A 26521-nucleotide genomic window follows, 5' to 3' on the forward strand; every position below is an offset into this window, starting at 1 on the left:
AACACCAGCGCGCGTAATACATCTAATCTCAAAAGCAAAAGCGGCCCCTTCGCTCCATTTACGATCTACCTGCGCCGTCTGTGGACACTCGGTGTTCGTCTTGCGTTTTTTTTTTTTTTTTTTGCGACCGGACGGATCTGGAAACTGTCGCGCCAAAAGCCGAACGCATCGCGGATCGCAATTAATGCGGCGATGCGCCGCACGCCTCGTCGACGTTTATCGGTCGGTAGTGAAACGGGAACAAACGCCGACGGGATCAAACTGGGTGGCTTCATGTTTCCTCCATAATTTAACGAAAGGTAAAGCACATTCATGAATGTCACCAATAAGAAGCCTGATTATTATATTATCATAACGCACAGACAGAAGTTCTGAAAAAGAATTTTCTAACAACGACGCAAAACAAAGCTGTTATTTTGATGTTTAACTGAATAGAAAATAGCTATTGGGGAGGTTTAGGAAGGGTTCAGGGCAGTTTGAAAAACTCAATCATTTCTCAAGGTTAAATTGCTTCATTTTTGCCACTGATCGCAGAAATACGACAAAACCATTACAAGCTTATTAGTTTTTTTTTATTTTAACGAGCGGTCGCATATTTACGCAATGAATATTGACAGAATGCATTTCAGCAACAAGGAAGTGCCAAATTAGTCGTGAAGTTAGTCGTAAGCTAAGTGTTAAATGTTTGTTTTTTTAAATTTTTTTATGTCTGTCAATTAATCAAGAAACAAAACAAAACAAAAACTTTTTTTTTTTTTTGGTGGGCAAGGCTATAATTCCCCATGTAGTTATTTCCACTCTGCCCTTATGTCCTTAATGTATCCGTGTAGCCTTGAGAGGCATTCGCTCTGACGATTGAGGTTTTTTTTCTTCTTCTTCTTCTTCTTCTTCTTCTTCCCCCTCATTTCTGTGCTCAACACACCCGTTCACCCCTCGAGGACTATTCCAAAGGGCAATCTAAGAGTGAGCAAGCTGTTATTAGAAATTCAATATATTTGATGTGGTTCATCGGCTACTGTACGGACCGATCTGCGGCCTGTCAAGACTTGTTAGAGTTCAATCGGCGCGAAAAAGGCAGACGACAACAGAAACCCCGTCCTCGAGAGATGTCCCACTAATCATCACCTCCTTCTTTTGCAGTTTGCAAATGAAGCCACCTGCTCAAGGCCTGCGGTTTTAGCATTTTGTGTACATTTCCTGCTGAATCATGACACGAGCTGCAGTGTTTTGGCTCCGTCATTGCCGTCTTTTCGTGCCTCTTATCCGCAGCGGTGAGAGTTCAGCTTCTGCCGCAGAAGTGCAGCCGTGCAGCCTTCGAGAAATAAAAGTCTCGCTCAATGATGTTTTTTTTTTTTTTATCATATTTTATTTAGCTTTTTCTTTTCCTTTCGAACCCCTCAACTCCTCCACTCCTGAATTAAATGGGATGGGAATTTTAGCTCTCGCCGTTTTAAGGGTTCTCTTTTTGAAAAAGTATTAAGTTTCCGCACAAAACAAACTTGTCATTCACTGTGAAGTGTTGATTCATGGAGAGTCTTTAAATCAACATGTGAACTGTTAAAAAAAAAAGAAAAAAAAAAAGCCATTAGAACAGCAAAGATGATCTTATTGATCGGTACAATATATTGACGAGCGATTACTTGTTTAAGTCATTTTTCGAGCAGAAATGCCAAAAATGTTGAGAACATTATTGACATTGTAGTCTGGGATATATGCTGGTGGGCATTGATCTCTACTTTCTAATGTTTTATGGACATGCTGATATTTAAATGAGAAAATAATTGTCAAATTAATCAATAATGAAAACTAATCTTTTCGTTAAAGTCCTGACCAATGGGTTCTCATTTTCTTATTTTAGTTCACCACACATTTTAAAAAAAAAACTCAATGTATATTCATGTGATGTAAATGTAAGAAGTTTATTGTTAGAAAAAGAAGCGACACAGAATTTGAAAATGTTTGCGCTATTTTTTTTGCGTTCATTTTCTGTCCTTTCATTAGGTTTGTGCTGTTCTGACATATTTAGAATAGCTAGTAAAGTGGGATTCCTCCTGAACGGAGATCTTCACTTTTTACATAATAGCTTTACATGCCCACATAGAGAGATGATTTCCTTGCTAGGGGATGTAAGGTTATGTAATGTATAGCTACTGGATGACATCTTTGCAGTCTTGCATTTGTGCGTGCAGATTTTAAATGGCAAAACAAAAACAACAACAACAAAAAAAGGGTTTTCTTGATTCACTTCTACTCCGAATGCTTTATTGTGACCTCCATCATTTATGGAATCTGATTGAGTCGGTGCGAGTTGAGCAAAACACCCTCCAGTAAAGAAAGGGTTATTCTCTACGGGCTGAAAAAAAACAAAAAACCCTAATTAAAATCCCTGCCTGTAATGGGAGCCTTAAATCCGGGCTTTCCGTCTGTTTTGACAGATACACATATTGATTGACAGGTTGTGGTCGGATAAAAGACGTGTAACACTTTTTTCTCTTCCCGCTTGCGTGTGTTCCCTTTTAGGTGTTATGGGACACAACGGCTACCCGGGTCCATGTGAACACAAGTACTGCGGCTTGGGACGCCATTGTGTGGTCAACCATGAGACCGACGAAGGGGACTGCAAGTGCTTGGATCACTGCAAACCGCACTACAAACCGGTGTGTGGTTCCGACGGGAAGCTGTACCAGAACCATTGCGAGCTCCACCGGGCCTCCTGCCTCCGAGGACGCAGGATTACCATCATGCACAGCGAGGAGTGCTTCTACAAAGGTAGGAGCTCGCGTGACCTCGCCGTACTTTTGCTGCGCGTCCCGCACCGAAACCTTTCGTGAGCTTTGCCAAGTCGGGGCAGTTGGCCGCTGCGACTTTTGGGATTTAGTTTAATTTACGACCAGCAATCGGGACATTTTATGTGACAATTAAGTGTTTTAATTGTCTTTTTCGACACATTTTATGCCGCTATCGTAGTATAATTTGATAATACGCCTCGCAAGGAAGAAGAGCCACCTTGTTGGCTGAGTTTTTTTTTTTTTTTTTTTTTTTGGGCTTTGCGACTAAATCCACGATGCTAATGTCAATAAGACGCTCATCGAAATGCAGTTGGCCTCGAGATAAAACAGCTAGCGGCACTTGTATTCCCCCCCCCCCTCCCCCCTCCTCCCCCCACTGGTTGAAAATGTACTTAACGGTGGTGGGTTAGCTCGTGAACCGACGTGCACGCAGAGATTCGTGCGCGCTCTCAAAAATAACACAATACAACACAATAATCCAACACATAGTTGTTGTGGGTCGAACCTGTACGCGGTAAAAGAGATGCACCGGCAGCGTCTGCATTTTCATCTTGTCACGGAGAAAATAATGATGTTGGTGAATCCATGTGGGATTGTTATACAGGGAAAAGCAGCATCGCAATTAGCGCGGCATCGCAAGCGTTGTCAACAAAACATCATTACTGCACATCCACACACTTAACGTCAAAACAGAAGCTCGCACATTACATCAGATTTAAAAAAATAAAGAAAAATAAATAAAAAAAATCCCAAAAGAGGGAACGTACCAGTGTAATATAACATCTTAAGACATGATCTAACTAACACACCAGACGTTGCAGATTGTACAGGCACCAGTTGGCAGATACAAGTGGTCCATTGACACCGCGGCGACAATACAACGCGGAGAACAAAAGGACACAATCTGAAACCAGTCTTATAGCCCGCTTCTGAAATGCACAGCCCGGTTTTCGAGGCGGGAGCAGGTGGTAGTGCAGTATTGTTCATATTTCCCCAGAGAAAGGGGTTTGAATGTTCTCTTCCATTGATTGTATAAACACACCAATTATTCTCGGTCCCTGGGAACAAGCGCTTCTCCCCGCTATAACGCCAGACATCAGCGAAGTCGGGAGGCTCCCGAAGCTCTCGCCTTGCACCTTTGTTCCATGCAGGACGCGGGGAATAGCTGCAATGCACTCGCAGGCAGCAGACGCAATATAATATTCATGAGCGATTGCCTCTGCATTGATTTCCTACCCGCTCTTCTTAACTTTGAGAAGCAAACTTCACAGGAGACTGGGAAAGGATTTTGATACTGTATTCTGTTGCACATTTGAACTCTCTGTGGTCCTTCTTGCTCGAGAGTTTTTTTTTTTTGGGTGTAACATCCTCAGATTGTAAAACCAAAAAAACCAAAAAAAAACCCAAACAAAAACAAACAGCACATCCTTTCTTACACGACTGAAATGTTCAATTCAGATGATGATGAATGCCTCCCTGCAGATTGGAAAACATTGAACCCCCCCCCCCCCCCCCTGAAAAAAAAAAGAAGCAAAAAACAACAACAACAACAACATTGCAGGTAAGCTGATGTTACCGATCAAAACTTCTGTTTCATCCCAATCAGAGGAGGGGGAAAAAAAGGCATTCGGATCAATGATACCCCAGTGAGTGGCAGTCCTAATCAGCTTTTTCTCATGTGGCCTGTCCTGTCAAATGGACCATCCCCTCCCCTCCCCTCCCCTCCCCTCCCACTAAGCATCTATTCGCAATGCAGAGTGGGATATTTGACCAATGTCGGGCAATCAATATCAGATCAACAGGAGCCCAAAAAAAAATACAAAAATAAAACCCATCTTCTTTTTTTTTTTTTTCTTCCTCTCATTGCATCTCCTGCTCAGTCCAGACGATTTTTCTTTTTTTTACCGTGACTGATATGTAATCAATTTCTCATTGGACGAGAGCTCCGGCGAGAAGACACAGGAGCCTGTTGAAGCGATAAGTAATCGCTACTAGAGGCATTATTTTCCTTTCAGCACTTTTCAAATATTTAAAAATGAAACCATAAATTATACCCCAAAAAAAACCCCAGTGTTTACAGTTTTAAAGCTTTGCAAAGGAGAACGGAGGGATTGTCCCAATGTTACACAGCTGAAGGAAATTTCGCTCTTTTTGTTGCAGCTACAAAAGGCACCGTGTCAGAGAGAGGAAATGAATAATCGAGCAAATATAATAGAGCTTACAACCAAATCCAGATGTAATTATGATTTGGAGGGGTTATTAGTGGGTAAAATACGATGGCATGTTAACTGTGTCACTTGATTATTTGTCCTCCAGGTAATGGCTTCAATTTATGTAGCAATATGGAGATATGTACTCATTATCACAGCATAATAATGCATTTTCTTCACTTCTTTCAATGTTAGTTACCCGCCTCAAAGAGGGTTCGGTTTTTGGATCCCATGTAATGCGCTGTCTCTCTAAGTTACTTGGATATCTACCAAACAGCTTTCATTAAAACAAAAAAAAACAAAACATGTTTTGATTTTTCTTTTTTATGGGATACTCATGAATGTGGCTAAGTGGAGGGATGACAGTAACGTCTGTCGGGCTTTTTGATAAATCAGTTCAGCGCTTAACTGAACAACCATTAGATGAATTGCCGTTAAATTAGGGACCTTTAAGGTCTCTGAGGGATAAAGCCGGCTGAGTTTGGTGATCCTCTTGACTTTTCCTCTACTGCATCCATTTATGTGCCATGACTTTTTTTTTTTACTTTTTAGTGAAATTTGGAACTGCAGTGTTGAATAAAGTACCGTGAAATTTGAAAGAAAAACATTTCTTCCCTATCATTGTGAATTGTAAATTTCAACTTGTACAGTATTTCAGTATAAACCAAATACCTATAAAACTGAATGACATTTTTATACTTTCTGTGTTGGGCTGATTAGCAAATTCCAGTATGCTAAACATTAAACTAATATCGCAAACATGAAACTTATTACATGTGTATATATATAAAACAATTTATGTTTTGGCGTCATATGCACTCTCTTAGCTCTGTTTGATGTTCTTAGGTTGAGTTGGTCATTGTGAAGAGGAAGAAAAATGTGTAATTTCTCTCCAAGGAAGTAGTTCACTGATCCAGTTAATACGACTAAACGACGTGCTGAAACGGATGTCTTTGGGTTCATACCAGTTTTTTTTTTTTAAACGGTGTTTGTGACCAACTGATCACTGAATGTAGCATTTTGCGCCGTTTGTCCCAAAGACCTCTTTATAACCAATTCGCTGTCCGTGTCCTTCGCCTCGGTATGTAAATTGCGGTCGCTGTCCAGACATTGTAATGACGCGTTGGTGTGCAGTCGTTGGCATCTGGTGCGACGCAAAAAGCTCGCCACGTGTCTTTCTTTTGTCCAGCATGTTAAAAACTGGTTCTTCTTCTACGACCGTAAACGGGTAAATTCAAAACGCACACGCTGACCGTCACTGCCGGCTCCGCTGACGCTCTGCCGACTGCCACGGGTTGGTTCCTGCTTTCCTTGCCGTTGCGTACACAGAAGCTACTGAAATGGTGATCAGCCGGTCACCGATAGTCTACTTCCATCATTTGTCAGCCTCTTACAGTACACTCGGTAGCTGTCAACAGCAATCAAAGCGAACCCGCTCCTAATTACTGCTGGCGCAAGTCGTCTTTATTTTCGACCCGTTCAGCAGATAAAACCCGCCAGTCCACTGTCGCACTGCCAATTAAACTCAGTACGTCCTTCAGTACGAGTGTTGAGAAAACAACGTGTAAGTGAGATGCCAAGACACATTTCTATTTGTATAATTATAGAGTGGATTTGCATATTCAGATTTCTCTTGGGTGTACTGTATGATATCGGTATCAAGATTAGAATTGAGAATATGTTGGTTTTTTTTGTCAAAATGACGCCGCTGGAGCTACGGTGAAAAAAATGGTGTCTTAATGAGACCGCGTATCATCAGCGGACGAGCTCGAGCAACATCTCTTGATCGCAGAAGCTGCTTCGTATTAATTTGATAGACAGACAATCGGCGCCCGAGGGGCCGAGCTTAAACTTCGAGCCGCTGGAAACGCACAATAGCTTTTGAACTGACATCCATATGCAAAGAAGTTAAGTTGCTATTGGTTCTGGTCCCAGCTGAATGGGTCTACGTTGGAAATGGACAGGCCTTGTCAGACAGACCCTCACTTGTGCCTCTTATCTGCTACCGGAGACGGGATAAAAAATGACAACCATGTGTTGACTGAAGCTTCTCATTAGCACTGGGGAGAGCGTATGACCCCCATTTTCCCCCTTCGCACTGCATGGCAACTTAACCAGGATCGGATCTGATTGAAAATTAAGTGGTGCACAAAAGCCTGTCCAATCTGCGGAGGGCAATGTGTGCATGAAGGCGAGCAATCTCTGCAGCAAGCAATTGCCGCGAGCGGAGACAATTAGGGCCGAGGTTGCGGCACATCAAGCAAGTGGTTTCAGTGCATTCAGCACATCCAATTATTTGGGAGATCATACATTTTGAAAATCTTCAGACATTCGGCTCCCGAGAAAAATGTCCGTGGCGGAGTTTTAAAAAATAAATGAAAAAAAAGGTATTTACAGTTTACTGTATTGTTGTATTGTATCATTTACGCCGCTCCCGTTCCTCCCCGCAAAACGCAAACAAACCATATTGTTTGCCGGACAGCACAATATCGATTTTATGCTTTTGCGACGAACAAAGCTAAGTAATAATGATCACCTGCAATTAGGCCGTGTCTATAAAAGTAGGGGCTTTGTTGAAGTACAGTGCTTTTGTTGTTAGCTCGCTTCCAAGGCATCCTCAGCAGCACAGAACTGTTTGTTGAACGACTCCCCCCCCGGGCTCTGCCAAGAAAAACATGCTCATGAAGCATCATAGCTCCCGGCCTCGAGAGACTTTTCTACCTTAACGATGTGTCTGCGTCTTTCCCACCGGAGAGCCACCCCGGTGAGATCAGCCTGTCTACAGTGGAGGGGCTTCAGAACCTCTTGTGTGTTCTTGCTTTCTTTTAATGACTCCGTGGCGCCATTAATGCGGCGACCTCTGTGTGAGACCTGGCACCGGGCACCGGCAGCCGTGCCAAAGAACAAGCTCCTCATTAAAATCTAGACCTGTGAATCATTAAGTTTGCAAGGACGTCCAAGCCATTGTCAGCTGCAGGGTCTCCGGTGCCAGTCAACTCTGAAGTTGGGAGTCTGTGGACATCATGAGGTGCTTAGTTGATTAAAGGCGGCGCTGGAAAAGGAGATTTATTCGAGACCCAGACTGACAAAGCGTGGAACTAAGCACTTTGCCTGTAATAACACGGCAGCATTCTCAATCATTACAGGTAAAAAGAGGGGGTGATTTTTACACCCTCTTTTAACTGATATTTTGTAGACGCTGAAAAATATTGGACGTAGAGTCTCAAGGCTGTGTGGCAACGAGATGTTGAATTCTGCAGCGCCGAAGGTATAAGATTAATGTTCAAGTTCAATCTATCCAGATTATGTGCTCATCTGTATCTGTGTGTCAGATCAGTCGATGCAGGATCAGACTGGGTTGTTTTGTAACCAAGAACCACCACAGACACACACGCACACACACACACACACACACACACACACACACGCACACACACACACACACACGCACACAGAGGCTGTGTGACTATCTTCGTTGTGTGTAGATTGGCACCATAAAGTACAAGTTAAATGTGCTATCACGTTTTTTTGGGGGGTGTTTGTTATTCAGAAAATGTATATCTGTGACAACAGCCTTTATCACAGTCAAAGAAAAAGTCAAAATAAGGGCAAACAAGCTCGTTACCTAAAAGATACCAAAAAAAAAAAAAAAAAAAAAAAAAAGTGAAGAGAGGAACACATCTGCTGCCTTGAAAATGCACGGCTTTATTGAGCTCGGTGCCAGTCGTCATTGTGCCTTTTTAAATGGTCAGAATAAATGTTTGAAATGATGCAGAGAAAGGTCACGCTCGTGGCAGAACACTTGGAAGAATGCAATGAAATTACTTTTTTTGGGGGGGGGGTGGGGTGGGCAGGAATAAATCGCCGCCTCCGTGACTCACTTTGCCACGTTTTTAATAAGGGACATTAAAAAGTTCCGTCGTCTGGAACAATGACCCCGCCTGTTCATACACCCCCTTTTTTTTTTTTTTTTTTTTTTTTTTTTTTTTTTTTGGTGTGCAAATTAATGTTACACAGAATTTGGTCATTGCGAAAGAACACGGCCGCCCAAATTCCCCGCAGAGGCATCGAAATGAAACAAAGATGTCGCCCCCCCCCCACACACACACACACACACACACACCTCCCCCCCCCCCCCCCCCCCCATTGATTTTCTACCTTTTCTTTCCCCCTGCGACACGAGCATCAGCAAATGCTAGTCATATCGCTGAATGCGCGGCACCGTTGGCCTCCCTTATTAAAGCTGAATGAAGATAGATGCAGAAGGAAAACAGTGTAGATGTATTGCATCGCTGTAGGGACTATAGCGCTGGTCCATTTGTTGGAAACTGATTTGGTGAGGGGGAAATTTTCAGCGGAGTTAAATGGTCTCGTCACTCTTTGTGTGCCTCGGTCTGCCGGAATAGCTGCTCTCCTGCAGCAGCAGCAGCAGTCAGGAAGAAATTCATTAGAGATGGAAAGAGCATAGCAAATATAAATACACATAACATTAAGTGCAAAAATATAGTGAGGATAAAATGTTATGTCAAGGTGAATCAACCCCCCCCCCCCCACTCCTCCCCATCCACCTGAACATATTGGAAAATCGGTGATGTTATTGTTTTCTAAGTAAACCGCACCATAGATTTTACACTTACCTCGTACTCCGTGACAAAACATGTCCCGTTTTTTTTTTTTCTTTCCTTTTCTTTCTCCCCAGAAAATTCAGTCACTTGTAGCAATCAGATTTATTTATTTTTCTCGCTTGCGCTGTTTATTAGCAGGAAATATTGCTGAAATCTGCAATACTGGACTGAGCTGTACAAAATGAACGGGCATCTACTGAGCATTGGGGTTTGAAAAATTGGGGCGGTAAAAAAAAAATAAAAAGTGGCCAGCGGATGGCGAGGACAGTTCATATTTACCGAAAGCGAGGGGCCGGGAGCAGCTATCCCATGAGCTGTTTGACAGGAGTGAGCAGCTACAACGGTACAGGTTCAGTTTGTTTATTCACAGGCCCCGACTCCTGTCAAAGTGACAAAACAGCGAAACCCCCCCCCCTCCCCCCAAGACTGGCCAACTAATTGGTTATAGGTTCATATGGCAGCTCCTGCCATAGGGGCTTTCGTTACCCACCGGTGCAGTCAGCATCAACAGGACATTACAAATTTCTGAGCTTCTTACCTCATTTATATTGAAGGCCTGTTCCCCCCCCCCCCCCCCCCCAACATCACCTGAAAGTCACAAGTCTGTCAAAATGTGACAGATTCGTCCCGCTGTCGAATCAAACTTGATTGACAGGTCCTTTTAACGCCGGGCTCATTGGATGGCGCTGTCATCTCGCAGCAGGGAAGGACTTCGGTTTGAACCGGGCTGCTGGAGTTTGTAATGGATGCTCTCCTCATGTTTGTAGAAGTTTTCTTCCCACAGTCCAAACAACAACAAGACTAGTGTGAGAAAAGAAAAGAAAAAAAAAATGAATGAAAGTGATGATATGTAAGTTTCCACAAACAAAACTGCATATTTTCAGTCTTGATAAATACAATTAGCAAAGTGGGGAGAGGGGGATATTTGCGTACCAAATTCCAAAACCGTATTGACCTGTTGTACTCTGGGCTGTTTCTACCCAGCGAGCTGTCACAATCCTCTTCCTCCTCCTCCTCCTCCTCCTCCTCGGTTATATAAACAGGCACCATCAACCATAAAGCGATGATCTGCTGCATGGCAATCCCGATGATGACGGCACAGTTCACTGTGATGAAGAGATGTGTAGGGCACCGGACATTAACGATGTCATCTCATACTTTAATTTGATCCATAGTTTGTCAGCGTGCCCTTGGATCCAGTAAACATGATGGGCTTTACTGCCGGCAGCTTTTTTCCTAATTGAATTTTAATCCTACATGGCACAAATGCCTTTTTTTTTTTTTTTTTTTTTTTCTTGATCTGTTTTTTTGTTGTTGTTGTTTTTTGGTCTACATTGTGTGCATGTAGTTTGTTTTCCTCCGTTAGACGGTTTCCGCTCGCACATCGCGGTCTTAATTGGTGGAGTGTTGATTTGATGACACAGCGATAACCCCTGCAAGGACTGTTGGGAGTTGTTCTTCTCAAGGAACTAAACAACCGATCCATCTAAAAAAACAAAAAAAAACAAAAAAAAAACACTAATTAAATCGCGCCAACTTTGCATTTGTTATAAGCAGCTTACTTTCCTCGCGTTATGAACATTATAGCTCGTATAACAGTAGCTGGAAGCTTTGTGGTACGTTTCGAATTAGTCGACACCTTTGTGTAAGGTGTCTCTCTTTCATGTCGGTAAGTTTAACAGCATTGATTAAATCAATTCTTACGGTTCGGTTTGTGTTCACAGCGGCTATATTTTGAATACATCAGCGAAAATCAAAACAAATGTAAGAAAAAAAAAAAAAGTTCCTGTCTGCATTTGGTTTATTGGTCGTAAAAACATGAGATGCTGCCTCATTGGTTGGGGGTGAATTCATCCTGTGTTATTAGAGTTATTCTACTTTTTATATTCAATTTGTCCCAGCAGCCCCTCTCACTGCATGTATCTATAAATAAGGATGTATCAGGGTGCTTTTTTTTAAAAAAATTTTTTTAATTTTTTTTAAACTCATTGAGAATGATCCCACAAAAGGACTTATTTACTCTGTGAATTTATGGGTGGTATGTCTCCCTATTTCTTTTATGCATTATACATGCGTGTGTTCCTTGGCGCCACGCGGTGTTACACACCCGAGGCTTCATTTGCCCTATTTATAAGAACAATTAGCACCATGTGCTCTGCACTGTATCAGAAATTCTTTGGGCTGACGTGATTTTCTGTGTACTGTGTTACATTCAATTCTTCACCGTGTATGAACACAGGAACTGTCTCGGAGAAACCGAAAGATGAAACTTCAAATCCGAGAAAAACACATAAGTAAATCATCTCATCTATTATCCATTATCAGTCAGGGGAGTCGTTCGACACCAAAGAGAATCCCACACAGGCTCTATAAATAAACAGTGCAAGGACAAACCGAGAGGTCAAACTGAAAGACGGAAGTCCGTGTAGGCTCGAGATGCACGCTGAACACTAACATGGGTTGATGGCAAGAAACTGAGCTAAAAAAAACAAACAAACAAACAAGGTTTTAGTGGAGAAGACGCCTTTTTGTTTTGTTTTTTTCCTCCCAGAATTGAATCATTTAGTTCATTAATCATTAGAGTGAAAATAGAAATTAGAGAATAGAAATTGTTTACGGTGTATCTTTTGAGGAAACGCTGCTGCAGTCACAAGATAACAACGAGCAAAACATAAATAGTACATAAAAAAAACAACAACTGTGCAGGATTGATTTTTGAAGGACAGCACGTTTGGCTTTCACACATTCCGTCCTAAAGGAAATTGTTTGAGAAGAATCTGAAATCATATTTGGTAATTATTTTCACGGTACGTTGCACCTCCACCCGACACCTACAGTAAACAAATTAATAGTGTTTATGGCTATTTGTTATTGAGGCGAGTCCCGTGTATACGGTGCCCAAAAAAACAAAAAAACACCTGCGGGTTTCGTGCACCTCAAGACGAGGAGCTGGTGTCTTTGATCGATGGCTTTATTTATAGCATTGCTCAGCTTCAAAGCACTTGCGTGTTCATTATGTGGCTAAAATGGCCAATTATTCCATCAAAGGCGTGTGCGGAGGACTGGGCCACGGATACCAAACAATCATATGACAAATTAGCCAATTAAACATGTTTGATGTCGCCCCCCCCCTCCACCCCCCCGTAGTGCCGAACAAGAGGCTGACAGTGCAGAATAATTTCATTAATGTTCACAACAGGAATTTTCTCAAAATGGATAAGAGCTGCTACACCTGTAATTGATCAAAAGAAAGTTTATTGAATGAAGGAAAATGCAAAGACATATATATACATTTTTTTTTTTAGCGGCAACATTTTGCTGCATCATCGCACAAGTCTCAAGACTCTGAAGTTTGATTTACATTTTTTTTTTTTTTTTTATCAGCTGGTTTTGTCTTTAAATTAACTTTCTGACAAATACGGGGCTTACATTTCATTTAATTTACACTTCTTTGAGCTCAGTCGTCTAAAACTTTCCAATAAGGACCCAAGTTTATATGATTCCAATACTTTTAATGGAAAGCCTTCCTGTGCAGACTGCAAAAATGGTGTCTGGAGCCCATTCACTCAAAAGTAAACAAACCTTCAACGGGATTCAATTGACCAATACATCAATAGTCTGAAGAGGTTTTTTTCAAGTTTAAAAGCTGTTTTTTTTTTTTTTTTTTGTCCCTGCGTGAGCCATTATCCTGAAACGTTTTATTGCTCTGCATTTTTTTGTCCTTCTCTTTTGTTCATCCTGGATGTGAAGCCCTTTGAAAAATTTGGTGAAATAAAAGCGAACAATAGCTGCCAACAATCGCTTGAAGCCATGTTGGTGAGTAAGTCATAGATACAGAGATGGAGAGAAGGATTGAGAGAGTGTGTGTGTGTGTGTGTGTGTGTGTGTGTGTGTGTGTGTGTGTGTGTGGGGAGGGAGAGGGCTGACTGGGTTGCAGCGTTGTGGGCGTCTTCTAATATCAAAGCGTTGACTTGGTCCTATGTTTAGTGCAACCCTGTCAGCAAAGATGGAAGTCAGCAAAGTATCTCTGCAGAGGAACGGGAAGGGGGGAGGGGGGGGTAATAAAAAAAAAAAAGTCAGAAAGAGAAATTTGCCCGGGTGATTCAATTCAAAGGCTGCGTTGTCCCGCTGGCCCGAGGAAAAAGTCTGCTCCAAACAATTAGTAGGAAAATGAGCATTCCAATTATGCTCATTTTAACTAACAGATTAGTTATTAAAAAAAAAACCAAGCTGTTATCTTTCGTGCTCGAGATTTTAAAGATGCATTATGAGGTGTTTGCTTTTTGTACTTTTGCTTTTTTGGTACTGTAAATGTTCAAACGTACCATTGCTCTGAGCAAACTGCAGCAGTGGGAGACTACTTATATTGTCAGCAACTCCTGAGTTAAAGTGCACCTTGAGTGGAGAAACTGTTTTTATCACCTGAGAAACTGTCTTTATGTAATCGAGCTTTATGGCGTTTCGCAAGCAACAAATTAGTCTTCAGATCTTTCTTCAAGCGTATCCCGATAGAAGAAAATGTCTAAGTGGACACTCGATGAATTTCTGCTGCTCCGATTCTCTCAATCAAATAACAAAAGACGGGAGTTTTCTGACGCCTCTTTTTTTAGTGACGACGCTACGCGTGATGAACGTAGTTTGTTTGTCGTTTGGCAGCCGAGGCTCAGCAAACTTAGACGAGCGGCTCCACCACCCAGTTGTCAGCTTCTGCAGTTCGTCAGAAACCAGTCGTGCGAGCCGTCCCGTCGTAAGCTGCTGCAGCTGCAGCAGCCGGGAGGGGGGGGGGGGGGTCCTCAAAAGTTTAAAGGGTTGTCATTGACGGGCAGCCCGGTGAAACAGACGGTTGCCTTGATTAATATTACAGACTGCTTTTTTGTTGGAAACACTCGGGATGATGTACGCGCACGGCAAGACATTGAGGAAAATGACATGTTGTACTTTGAACGGGGGAACAATCATTCATTGAATCGGATAAGTTAAGCCATTTATGAGACGCGAATAGAAGTTTAAAATTTCTGGTTTTTGTGACGTACATTGGGGGGAAATTGCAGCTTGTGAACGTTGTAGTTGAATCAGTCAAATGTTCAAGCAATGCACATCAAGCCTTTTGATTTCTAGTGTCGTAACTCTCTCTCTCGCTCCCCCCACCCCTCCCGCTCTATCGGTGTGAACGGTAGTCCGTCAAGAGCAGAAATGGCTCCGCTCGCTGCCAATATTGCACTTTAGACCATTCATCAGAGAAAATTCAGATTCCTGACAAACCTTCAGGAAGAAAAATGCATGTTGTGGACACAGATGAAAGGCTTTAAAAATCCAGCTGACCTGGATCCGTTTGCTCCTCCCCGCCGACGGTCAAGGTGATCCCAGTGCAACAAAGAAGGTAGCAAAGATTAATGAAAATGTGCCAGAGTAAAGTGGTGTATATTTCTTGTACATGAAAATAGTAGATCTTGAAAGGTTTTTCTGCGAGCAGACTTGGTAATAGATTCGCACGTCAATTTCCGCCACAATAGAAAAATGCCGCTTAATATGTGGCCGGAGTTTAATAGCACTGAACTTGACCAGGCAATGTTTGCAGATGTCATAAAACAAAAAGGATAAAAAAAAAAAAAAAAAAAGGAAAAAATATTGTATGTTTGGTGCTGAAATAGAGGCAGGTGAATGGTGTGATAAACCCGCCTTGTGAACCTGAATGTTTTATGACCCGATCAATAAAAGCCGTAGAGTATGCCATATCTGGGGCAGCAGATCTATAGGAATTCAACCCTTTATGCTTCCCAGCTCCGAGTTGAGTGGCTAGATAGATGATAATGGAGTCCTTTAACCTAATCTCGACCCTGCTGTAGGATGAAAAGCGAGACTCTGGAGGCGCTGCGATAATCAGAGCCAGTATGTTGCTGGTCAGTATAAAGAGTCGGGGAGGGAGGGGGTCTGTTTGAGAGCAAGTGTGTGTGCGTGTACTTTTAACATCTGTAATAAAATATCATCCAACACGTAAAGCTGAATAGAGTCATGTGCGTCCTCAGATCACGAAGTTGACTTACGGCAGGCTGGAGTTTATTCACGCAGTGGAAACACTTCCTCCAGAGGCTGAGCAGCACTGGGGAGTGAAGTCAACTCACCTCACCGGTAGAGGTAAACAACCCGAACGCAACATTTTCCGAGTGCAACAGACTCTCGCTGGGTAAAGATTTGAAATGTCATTCGTCTGTACTTGTCAGCAGGTCCGCGAACTGGCACTCTGCACACACCTGCAAACCTCCTGTGCTGACGTAGCAGATTATCGGAGAGCATTGCCACCGCTGATAGAAATGATGAACAGCAGTCAAAACATTCTCCACTCAAGGTCCACTTACTAAACAGTTGCCGACCTTTTAAATATATTTAAACTGCATTTTGGGGAATTTGCCTAAATAGTGCAAAGCTCAGAGTACAAACTGATAAATGAAAATGTCTGTTACCATTAGGCAAAAGAAAACACAGTTCTTTTTAGGAAGCAAATTTCCATTTTTTTTCCTTCTTTTTTTTTCTCCCTCCATCGAAATATGGAAAAAGCGCTCAAAGGGGAGAGTATAGTTAGTCTTGGCAGTTTGCATCCATCTTTCCGTCCCGCTAGCTATGGCTGCAGGCACCGAAAGCCACGTTGATTTAGAAGGGCAGGAATAGCAGCACAGCAGCATAAACCGTATAATGTTGGACTCGTCTTATTTTTCATGCTTCTCCCACTGGGCTTCAGTTTAACAATATTAAGTCTTTAAATCAACTAGTGGCATCATTTATAGCCCCGACTCTACAACTGAGAAACGTTTCCATGGCTACTGTAAAAACCTCACCTGTCAAAGTACGCCCCCCCCCCCCCCACCCACCCACCCACCCACCTGCGAAAACACCATATTCCCCAGTTTGTTTGCTTGAAGACCAAATACTGGCCTGCAGCTGTGTTGATTTGATGTCTTGGCCTAGGTGAGCCCTGCCCCTGGGTCACCGTCCTCTATCATGTCATCAACAAAACCCGCCACCGTCGAAGTAATCTCTGTGTAATCATCTCTAACCGGGGTCAGGACTGAGAGGACGACAGAACCTCCCTGTTCTCGCTCTAATCCCCTCTTTCTCTTCTTTAGCTCACTTCTTCCCCAATCCACCTCCATCATAAAACATAAACCCTTCCCTTTTTTTTTGGGGGGGGGGGGGTTAAAAAACAACAATTCTTTTCTCTGAAAATGACAAAAAAAAACATTCTTATCAATAAATGAGCCTTACGATAAGTTCGGCAATAGGTTCCCCATCTGCGGCCTCTCTCACTTACAGCATGCGTTGGAATTATTCAAATGGCGCTGCGGCTCGACATGCTTCGCACGATGCGGGAGTCGAGACGAGTCGCATGTGTTTCACATTCGCCGTCATAAAAAAAATGAATAAGACGCCTCCGGGATTTGACACGCAGCCAACCGCGGTCAGGATCTAACAAAGAGTCACGGCAAAACGCTCGGTAAACCGGGAGACTCGCGGTCCGAGGGTGCCGCGGCGTACAGCCGTCGTCGGCTGAAAGTTCTTCTAACGAGGAGATTTTTGAAGCGCCGAACGCCTCTCGAGCCTTCCGTCGGTGAAAGAGGAGGGGTGGGTCGGGCGGACGGGGTAAAGTCGAGAAGTAAAGTCTTCTGGATGATAATGATTCCATTCAAGGTAAGAGACGGGGAAGGGTTGGGGAAGAGGGGAGGTAATACATCAAAGATCAAGACGTGGGGAAGAGTCGGGGGGGGAGAAGGGGGAGAGGGGGGGGGGGGTTGATGAAAGACGGGAGGGAGACAATTACACCCGCGTCCGGGGAGGAAACTGTAGTGACAGAGACTGAATGAAGGGAGGGAATCTGTCTTGAGCGATTACCTCCGACCCAACGAGTTAATAAGCGGTACGGGAACAAAGTGAGATACCCGAAGAAACGCTTCTGAAGGTGGCTTTCCTCAACGGAAACGTCACGGCCTCGGTTCGTTATTTCCGTAAATGTAACGTGATTATATTTAAGACGCCCAAACTCGATGACGTAGTGACGGAGGAGGGCTTATTTGTCAACGTCGTCCCAACAGTGACGTTAAAAGCGCATCCCCGAGCGTAATACTGCGATTTGTACAAGTGACCAGCTCGACAAAATATGTAATTAAAATGTATTCATATTGTATGCGTTTTTTTTGTAAGCGTGATCTCCGTTTCCACGGCAACACGTGGGGTGTGACTAAGACCTGGACAACAATCAGTCACGTCAGGAGACTTTTATGGTAACGCACGCCGTTTTTTTTTTTTTTACCACTCCAGGAAGCGGGCCGACCCTTAGCGACGACCCTAGCAACAGAGACGGAGATGTAGTCCGTTTTATTGCTTGCAGGTGAGATATCAGCTGAACAAATATATATCGATGGACTTTGAGATTTTAGCACCGTGTCATGTGTTTTTGTTTTTTTTAACCAAACCGGTCAGGCTAGCCGTGGTGTTACGGTACGGGTCCCCGGAAAGACAAAAAAAAAAAAAAAGGACCAAAAAGACCTGATTTGGCCAAATGGGTCACATTTAACAGTCCTATAACAAGTAAAAACAACATTACACTGCATATGAAATGCAATTCCAATTATACATTTAGCCGTGGGGAAGGCCGAGTTATATTTTCTAGTGATGAACAGGATGTGATGTCACGCCGATTTGAGCACCTTCCAAATGTTCAGTCGACTCATCAGATCTCCGTGTCGGAACAACTTGTCGTATAATTATTATTATTTTTAAACACCGTGACTCGTCATTCGTCTCATTTGTTCTTGCGCGCGGATTTAACATTTTTAAATATTCACAACTTAACATCCATTATCTTAAAAAAGGAGAAATTCAATGGACCAATTGTGTTTATTTGCTCAAACGTTGTAAGTTACGATTTAACATATTCAGCCACCAGCCAAGTACTGCAAATCCGTTTATCAGCTCTCGCAGCCACTTTGACATGAGACTAACCGTCGTTTAGAGACTCAGTCCCTGTAGAAATGGGGTTGGCTAGTTTCCAAAACTTGGCTTCACTTACGTCGCCACACAACCAGGGATGGATGGCGGAATTTTGTTTTCTGGTACGGCACGACAAAGACTCTCAAATGTTCACCGCGGCAGAAATAACGCAAAAATAATTGCAGCTCCGTGACGGCTGCAGGTTCGACAAATATCGTGTTACGCGACGACTAAGACGGGTGAGTGAGTGGTCGTGAGATTGTGTTTTCCAGCTGCTGTTTCCAAGCTGAAGAATTCATTTTTATCCTCCGGTTTTGTATGTCATTACTGTCCTGCTTATAGATTCAAAGCTCCTCGACACGACTCGAAGGTTTATTCTGATATCGTGGGTTATTAGCTGAAGTCTCTTTTTCTTTGCCCGAGGTCCGCTCTGAGTGTTTTGCATTCGTATCGTCCGGGGCAGAGCAGCTGCGAGGGGGCTGCAGCTCCACTGCCCAGATATCCATTTCAGATTCAGTCAGGTGTTGCGGCAGTGACACCTCCAGTTGCTCTTAAAGATTGCAATCAGTGACCTCTGATTTGGGTAACCCAGTTGTCACGCTGTGCTGTCTTGATGCATTGTGAGCCGTGGCAGTACCCGGGGGCCCCTGGAGACTGAGATGGAAAAGCTGGAGGAGCCGGTGGTGGGCGGGTGGGTGGGTGGTCGGGCGGGCGGGGGCAGGCGGGCTCGGTCGGGCAAAGATTGGACAGCTTCGGTGGAGTTGACTCCAGCTATTCCGCTGAGCCACCTTTTTTTTTTTTATATATATATAAATAAAACAGTAATGCTTTTAAAAGGGGCCGGCTGAGGCGACGGCCGGTGGGGTGGGCGGTCACTCCGGCTTATGGCCTCGGTGAACAGTAGGTAGGACAAAGAAGGTTTTTGTTGGGTTTTTTTTTCTGACTCTACTGTGCATTCTTGGAAGGATTAGTGTGTACTTCGAGCTCTGTGGAACAGATAAAGACTTTGTCATTCCCAGTGCAACAAATAATGCCATGTCAAGGGTGTCAAGTTACTCACATCCTTCTTTACGAAGCCATTCATGCTCCTGTAGACGCACGAGGTGCTACGTTCCTTACATTTAGGCCCCAAATGAAATGTATAGTTCAGTTACATCCAGCAACTACAATTTCTTTACTTAGTTCCTGTGCACCAGAAACTACTGCGGGGGGGGGGGGGGGGGGGGAACGATTAAATTAAAAGAAACCCGTGTTGGCTTTTGCTTTGTCTCGGACTCCTGGTCTCCCGGGTGAAAGGTCCTGTCGTACGTTCCCATCCGACCTCCCTCGACCTCTTCTCCACGGGCGCTTTCCCTCCTTTGTAAACCTGGTTGACCTTTTTCAACCCGCCTCGTCCCGAGATAAGGTAACCTGCGCGTGAACGTCCTGGACGGTGAAATAGGCATTTGCTTTGTATACCTGCAGCCAGAAAGTAATTTGTCATGGAATTCTAGCGGACGCACCAGCAGCAGCTTCTACGTGCTGTTTGGCCACGACATCGAGTCATGGATTTCCGTTTCTTGTGCACGGTAGTGCTTTTCTCCGCTGTGTCGAGGGCAAAAGGGTTAGCATCCGTAACAATGATAAATACTTCTCCTATGTGCTGGCGTCATCTCCATTTTCTTTTCTTTTTTTAGTCGGGTATCTAAAATGGAACAATTACTTTTAAACGAACAAAAGCCTTCTTGCTTCATCAGGTTTGTTTGCTCATCTCCATCACAGAGTGTACCAGCATTTCTCTGCAGATGGGTGCTATCACACCCAGGAGAGAGGGCCAATATGTTCTGGTTCCCATGCCTGTTTTGTTGTTCCGCTTTTGTAAAGATTTGAAGTTTTGTTTTTCTCCGTGTCAACTTTTAGTCTTTCGCGGACGACGAAGAATAAACTTGCAGGTGTAACATTGAATATAATATGTTTAATGTCGAGAAAATTCAAATGACATTCATGCTAGCTACATTCATCTCTAGTCAATAACATTAAAGTTTACGCATTCGAGCTGTATTTACAGATGAAGGACGTTATATTTTGTTCGATTCACTATTTACGTTTTTAATTGAACATAGTGTTTTGTCATTTTGTATAACATGACAGTGTATGTATGTATTTTGCACAGTATGAACATGACAGAGAATGATATTGTCCCCTTATATACGTGTTTGTTGACTGACATTAACTACACAAGAAGTTATACAACCCAATGGTACGACTTGTTCTTCATGGTTCTTATAGATCATGAAAAGATGTATAGTTGACAAAAATGTACAACTCTATAATAGCCGTCAGGTAATCATTACAAAAGGATTATTTTGTCATTGCAATTCAAACTTCATTGGCAGTTAAACCCTTCTATTTTCCATGAAGCCGTGGGTTAAGAGGCTGTTGCTGAGGTAATACACGGCTGTTGACGCCGTCAAGGGAAACTGAGACAAAGAAACGGCAATGTACCCGTCTGAATTTTGAAATACTTGAACATCTAGACTTTCACCTTGATGGCGGCTCCTTTGTGCCGTCTTTTATTCTCCAAAAATAAGATGTTCTGTATCTGACCCTGGCTCTTGCAGCTGAAACATTGCGGTGTTGTGATCCACCTGCAGTCCTCTTGTAGGCCCTAATTCAATGGTTGCAGTCATTTCATTACCTTAAGTGAGGGTCTTTTATGCATTTTAAAGCAAAGCTCCATAGTTGTAGGAATCGAATATAAAGCTGTGCTGCTGCTTCTTTTACAATCAGGTGAAACCTTCACATTTCCGCTAAGCACTTAGTTCCAGAAGCAGCTGAAATGAGTCGGATGTAGACCACCAGAAAAATCCAACTTCCACCGAGACCTGACAGCTCTTTATGCTTCAAAGTCCCATCTGGTTGCGCTGCTCTTCCCGCAAAAAAGATTTGTGTGCGTTGCGCTCGTGGCAGGCTGGTTTAGCAGTTAGTTACGAGGAAAGAGCTTAAAATATCTTTTAAACACTTCAAACTCTGCACCGGCAGGTTTTTTTTTTTTTTTTAATTATTTGTTTTATTTTCCAAACTGCAACTATAAAATAAATATCCGTCTCAACATGCAATTTAAAATCGGTTCGGTTGCCAAATTCCAAAACATTCTTCAAACAGTGTCTGGTGCTAAAAAGCCTCTAAACACCTCTTTCACCACACTGGCGGTGATTAATTACCGTTTTGTGTAATCTGCAAAATACAAATTCTGCAGTAATTCAAACGAGCGTAGAGCTAAAAAGTGAGAGCTTGACAGTCGCCGTAGCTCTTAAAAGTCTTAGCTTTGCTTTACGATAGCAAAGGGAGAGCAGACGGCAGCTTTCTACTACGACTGTGGTTGCGCTTTTAGACAAATTGTTTCAATCAAATAAATCATTTGGTCCCAATCGATGTGGCGCATGAGTGCCCTCACTCTGACACGTGTTTCCATCCAAGTAGGGACTTGACACCCCCCCCCCCCCCCCCACCACCACCACCACCACACACACACACACACAAACGCACACGCACACGTCATATGAACAGTTTAAGGCTATTAATAAGGGGAAATGGGTTTTCGGCCTCTTGCCCCATATAGAGCATATGGAGCATATGGGGCAAGAGGCCGAAAACCCATTTCATGTGAGCAGAGACATTTGTCACCAGCAAGGTCATTGAGCACTCAAAAGCCAAACGGTAAAGCATGCCCCGTGACAAGTGTGAGTCCTTCGTGTGCCGTCGCCGAACAGCATCAAAAAATGAACAGTGGTTCCATTAAAATACTACTACATCATGACCAAACAGTAGCCAGAGTTTGCACGCAAAAATTGTAATACAAATATATATATATATATATATATATATATATATATAATAATACTAATAATAATGACATGTTGAGTGTAAAAGCTCTTGTGACTAGATGACAACCTTTGACAGCCCGAGTGCACGCGGCTCAGTTGAGCAGCTTCAGCTGCTTTTTTTTTTTTTTTTTTTTACAGAGCCTCGTGGACATGGAAAATTTTATGTCTCATCCTTGAATACTTTTGACCAAAGCAGCATGACATAACGCATTCCACAGGGAGTCGTTACGACCCCGGCTCAGAAGCCGTGACAAAAGAGCGCGACGGAAGTTGAAGGCCAGTGTGCACCTAATTTAACAGAAACGTATGAAAAAATACCAAGAGATGTGGCGGCGTGAGCTGCAGTGAGGATGTGTGTGTGTTGTTGGGGTTAGAGACCGTATGTTGAAAGGCACGGAGCAAACACGGGTACACCAGAGGAAAAACTCCCCACAGACCGAGAAAGGGCAGAGATTTACGATGGGAAAACACCAGAAACCAGGTGCCTCCGACCATCCCCGGTGATCCACTCTGGGTCCAACCATCCCCGGTGATCCACTCTGGGTCCAACCATCCCCGGTGATCCACTCTGGGTACTTAACGGCAATGGAGAATTAAACTGGATAGAACCAAGCAGGCCGTCACAGAGTCTCACCGTCGATGTACAAAATGACGACGTTTACGTGGCTTTTACTGAGATGTTGCAAAAAAAAAACAAAAAAGAAGAGAAAAGAAAAGAAAAAGGAATGCGTTGTGGTTAATGTGTTATAATAAGTAGACTTCAGGTGGCTAAAAAAAAAAAAAAAAAAAAAGGACGAATTTCAAACTGCACAGGGGGAAGAGGGACGACAGAGAAAAGAGAAACGACCCTTTGCTAAATGAAACTCCTATTTCAAGTCGAGGTTTTTTAGTTTAGTTTAAGAGCAGCTTGTATAAAGGTCAAACCTGTGTCGTATCGAGGCGTCAAGACTCAAACGCACTTGAAATTATCCACTTTTCTTCGAGTATCATATTTCTTTCTTTTTTTTTTTTCTTTTCTTTACCCGTCAGTTCACCTGAAGGTAGCTGAGCCTTCAACCCGAATAGCAGCGTGCGCTCCGGTCTTAAAGGTGCCCTGTTGAGTTTCCTCATAAACACACAAAAACCTCTGTTAATATGAAAAAAAGACAAAAAGAAAAAACACCACGTTGTTTGTACCCTTGAGGTCTTTTGTCCTTGAGCCATTTTATACAATACTGTATTTTTTCTTTTCACGTCTGTTGTGTATTTGCTTGGACGCTTCTCCTCTTCTGTTGGCGCCGTTTTTTAGGGTTTGTTAATTAACTGGAATAGCTCGAAACTGGCGCGAAAACAAAAGTCTGTCACGTCGACCTCCTCGCTCCGTGCGCAAGGCCGTACGCAAGGCCTTACAAACAAACAAACAAACAAAACGAGGACCCGCGATGTTTTGCTTGCGCGGTCCAATGACGTAACTCCTAATCAGAAACTCCAAAGGTCACCTGACGTATACGGTCGCCAGACATGATCTTCACGTGCAACAATATTCGAGGCGCAATCAATGGAAGAAATAAAGTGTTTTTGTTTCTCCCGCTTTATTAATATTCAGGAATAAATGGGTGCGACCGTCCTTCTGCCCTTCGGCTGCATTTCCATTACTTTTTAGATAAATTTGAAACTAAACGAGGTTTTTCATCATTTTACATCATTTTATAGCCGATAGGGAAAAATAAATAAAATAACGCGCACCTCAGAAATCTTGAACCGCAACAGGTTTGCACGGTCGTTGCCACTAAAGAAAACAACAACGCTTCTCTATGTCCCCTCCTATCCATACAAGCAGTCATCTCCATATGTTTTCTATGATGCTGATGTCTTATGGCTGAAATGCGTAATGTTTTTTTGCCCACAATAAATTTGTATGTATTTATGTCTGTGCTTTTTTAAATTTATTTATTTATACATCTTACAGCCACCCATCCTTTGTTCTCGCTCAATGTACCCCCCCCCCCCAAAAAAACATTGTGAATATTAATGATTTAACAGAGTGGCGGCCGGTGAATTATGATTTGAATAATCAAAGTTTAAGGGGCAGATCTGATGAAAAAGCAAAAGCATTATGGATAAAAATGACTGAATATGTTTTTACCAGTTGAGTGACCCTCCCCCCCCCCTCCCATCCGCTGCCGCCCGGTTTCGTAGAGTAAGCAGCCGGTTGATATTCTGATCTATACCACTAGACCCTTATAGAAATTATTGGGATCCATTTGGGTTTTGCCAAGACTGATTCTCTTGTCTTGTAAATGGATTCGGACAAAATCAATTGGACTGAAAAATACGACAGATTTCTCGCCGAGTTTGGAACTTGTTCCCTGAAGTACTGTTCTGATGGAGGCGTGCTGGCTTGGTTCATTTGACAGAGTACAGTAGCCGTTGCCTAATTAATGCCGACTCTCCTCCGTGCAGTCATGTACTGTTTGGATATTTTGGGGGAGGGAGGGGGAAATTGGGGGGGGGGGGGCATTGCATTTGTGTGCATAGCGGTTTGGATACACGTGTGTGTGTGTGTGTGTGTGTGTGTGTGTGTGTGTGTGTGTGTGTGCGTGCGTGTGCCAGCGCATGCCCCTTTTGAGGTAGCTGACCTTCATCTCCCCCCGGGCATGCCAGCAGCCATTTATCTTTTATTCATTTTGCCATTTGTGACCACGGCAGCTTTTCCGGCGCCGACGCTCGTCAAAACAGACCCTGCTCCATGATAATGCCGCATGCCGCTTCCAACAGCTGACGCAGTTTTCCAGGCCGAGTATTAAACTTGCCGTTTCGACCCTCCCCTCCTCCCCTCCCCAGGAATTCACCAGCCACTCTCGCTGTTTTGACAGCCTAAGCCAATTTAGTAATTCAATAGACGCTCCAGTTGTTGTTGTTGTTTTTTTTTGTTGTTACATGCTGCGGCTTGTAGAAAAAGAACTTCACAGCCACCGCTGTTGTTGTTGTGGTGGTTCACACCCTGCTAGTTGCAGGAAGCCTCAGACTGTGCAGGCGGCTGTAACATCTGTCAACATCTCAGTTTGTGTCACACTGACAGGCGTACCTGCTCAAACAAACTCGAACCACTGTTTCCAGAGTTTCCTGCTCGCGTTGAAATCTCTCCACCCGGCCAACGCCAGCTTCCAATTTATCGGACGCTGCACGTTATTACGAAAGCAAAAGCGCCGCATGAAGAAGATTTGCCTTTTTGTGGAGAGATTTTCTACAACCCAGAGACCGATTTAAAAACACAACAGATAAGAGTTGGGTGACCGATTAAAGGAGGGGGGAAAAAACAACAACAAAAAAAAAAAACATCAAGTGTTTTACTAAACTGTGAAACGTCTACGAGTCTCTAAAACGGCTTCAGTGCTTCACGGTATAAATTCTATAAAGTCGTTAATGGAAAAAAAAAACAAAAAAAACCCACAATTCATACTAAAGACGATCCTTCATTTAGTGTTTTGATAATGTCGTCGAAGAGCATGTGTTGATCCAAAAAAACAAAAACAAAAAAAAACAAAAAAATCTCCCAACCTTTCCAATTTGGGTTGAGGGTCGGTGACTGCGAAGCATATGATTCGCATCATTTCCATTCTCATCAGATCGTTCACTTGACCCCTTGTACCCCGAGTGGAAGTGGAATACACAGATAGTAACCTCATTAACTTCCACTTTTCATTGCCATGCAGCGATGTGGCACATTTTAGATGAGCGCCCATCTCCCAATGACACTTTAGCATTGGCAAACACTCTCAGCTTGAAGTGTTGTTTTCAGGATTGAGATTTAAAAAAAAAACAAAAAAAAACGCCGGTCTGATTGTTGCATGATGTGGAAGATCTGCATTTGTCATTTTCTCCTCTCAGTTGTTAATGTTTTTTTTTTTTTTTTCCTTTCATTTGTCACGCTTTTTATTTATTGTTATTTTTTTTTTTAAGATGAAACATTCGGAACAATTTCTTCAGTTTTTCCTCCAGAAAAATAGCATCGTTTGCACAAAACTTAAAAGCTCCCTATATTATCTCTAATCATTTGCAGTTAACGG

At 43.1% G+C, this 26521-nt stretch overlaps 1 protein-coding gene across 4 annotated transcripts in view; it reads left to right on the forward strand.

The window, feature by feature from the left end:
* fstl5 (follistatin-like 5) overlaps nucleotides 1-26521 on the forward strand; it is a 170201-nt gene that overhangs the window by 57280 nt on the left and 86400 nt on the right. For all 4 annotated transcript variants that reach the window (XM_069170944.1, XM_069170943.1, XM_069170945.1 and 1 more), the window contains one exon: nucleotides 2521-2769. In XM_069170944.1, coding sequence (XP_069027045.1) covers nucleotides 2521-2769 — 249 coding nt within the window. The remainder of the gene's footprint in view (nucleotides 1-2520; nucleotides 2770-26521) is intronic.

The sequence above is a fragment of the Embiotoca jacksoni genome, unplaced genomic scaffold, assembly GCF_022577435.1.
Source record: "Embiotoca jacksoni isolate LCO1_2020_lvr unplaced genomic scaffold, fEmbJac1.0.p SCAF_5, whole genome shotgun sequence".
Classification (NCBI taxonomy): Eukaryota; Metazoa; Chordata; class Actinopteri; family Embiotocidae; genus Embiotoca; species Embiotoca jacksoni.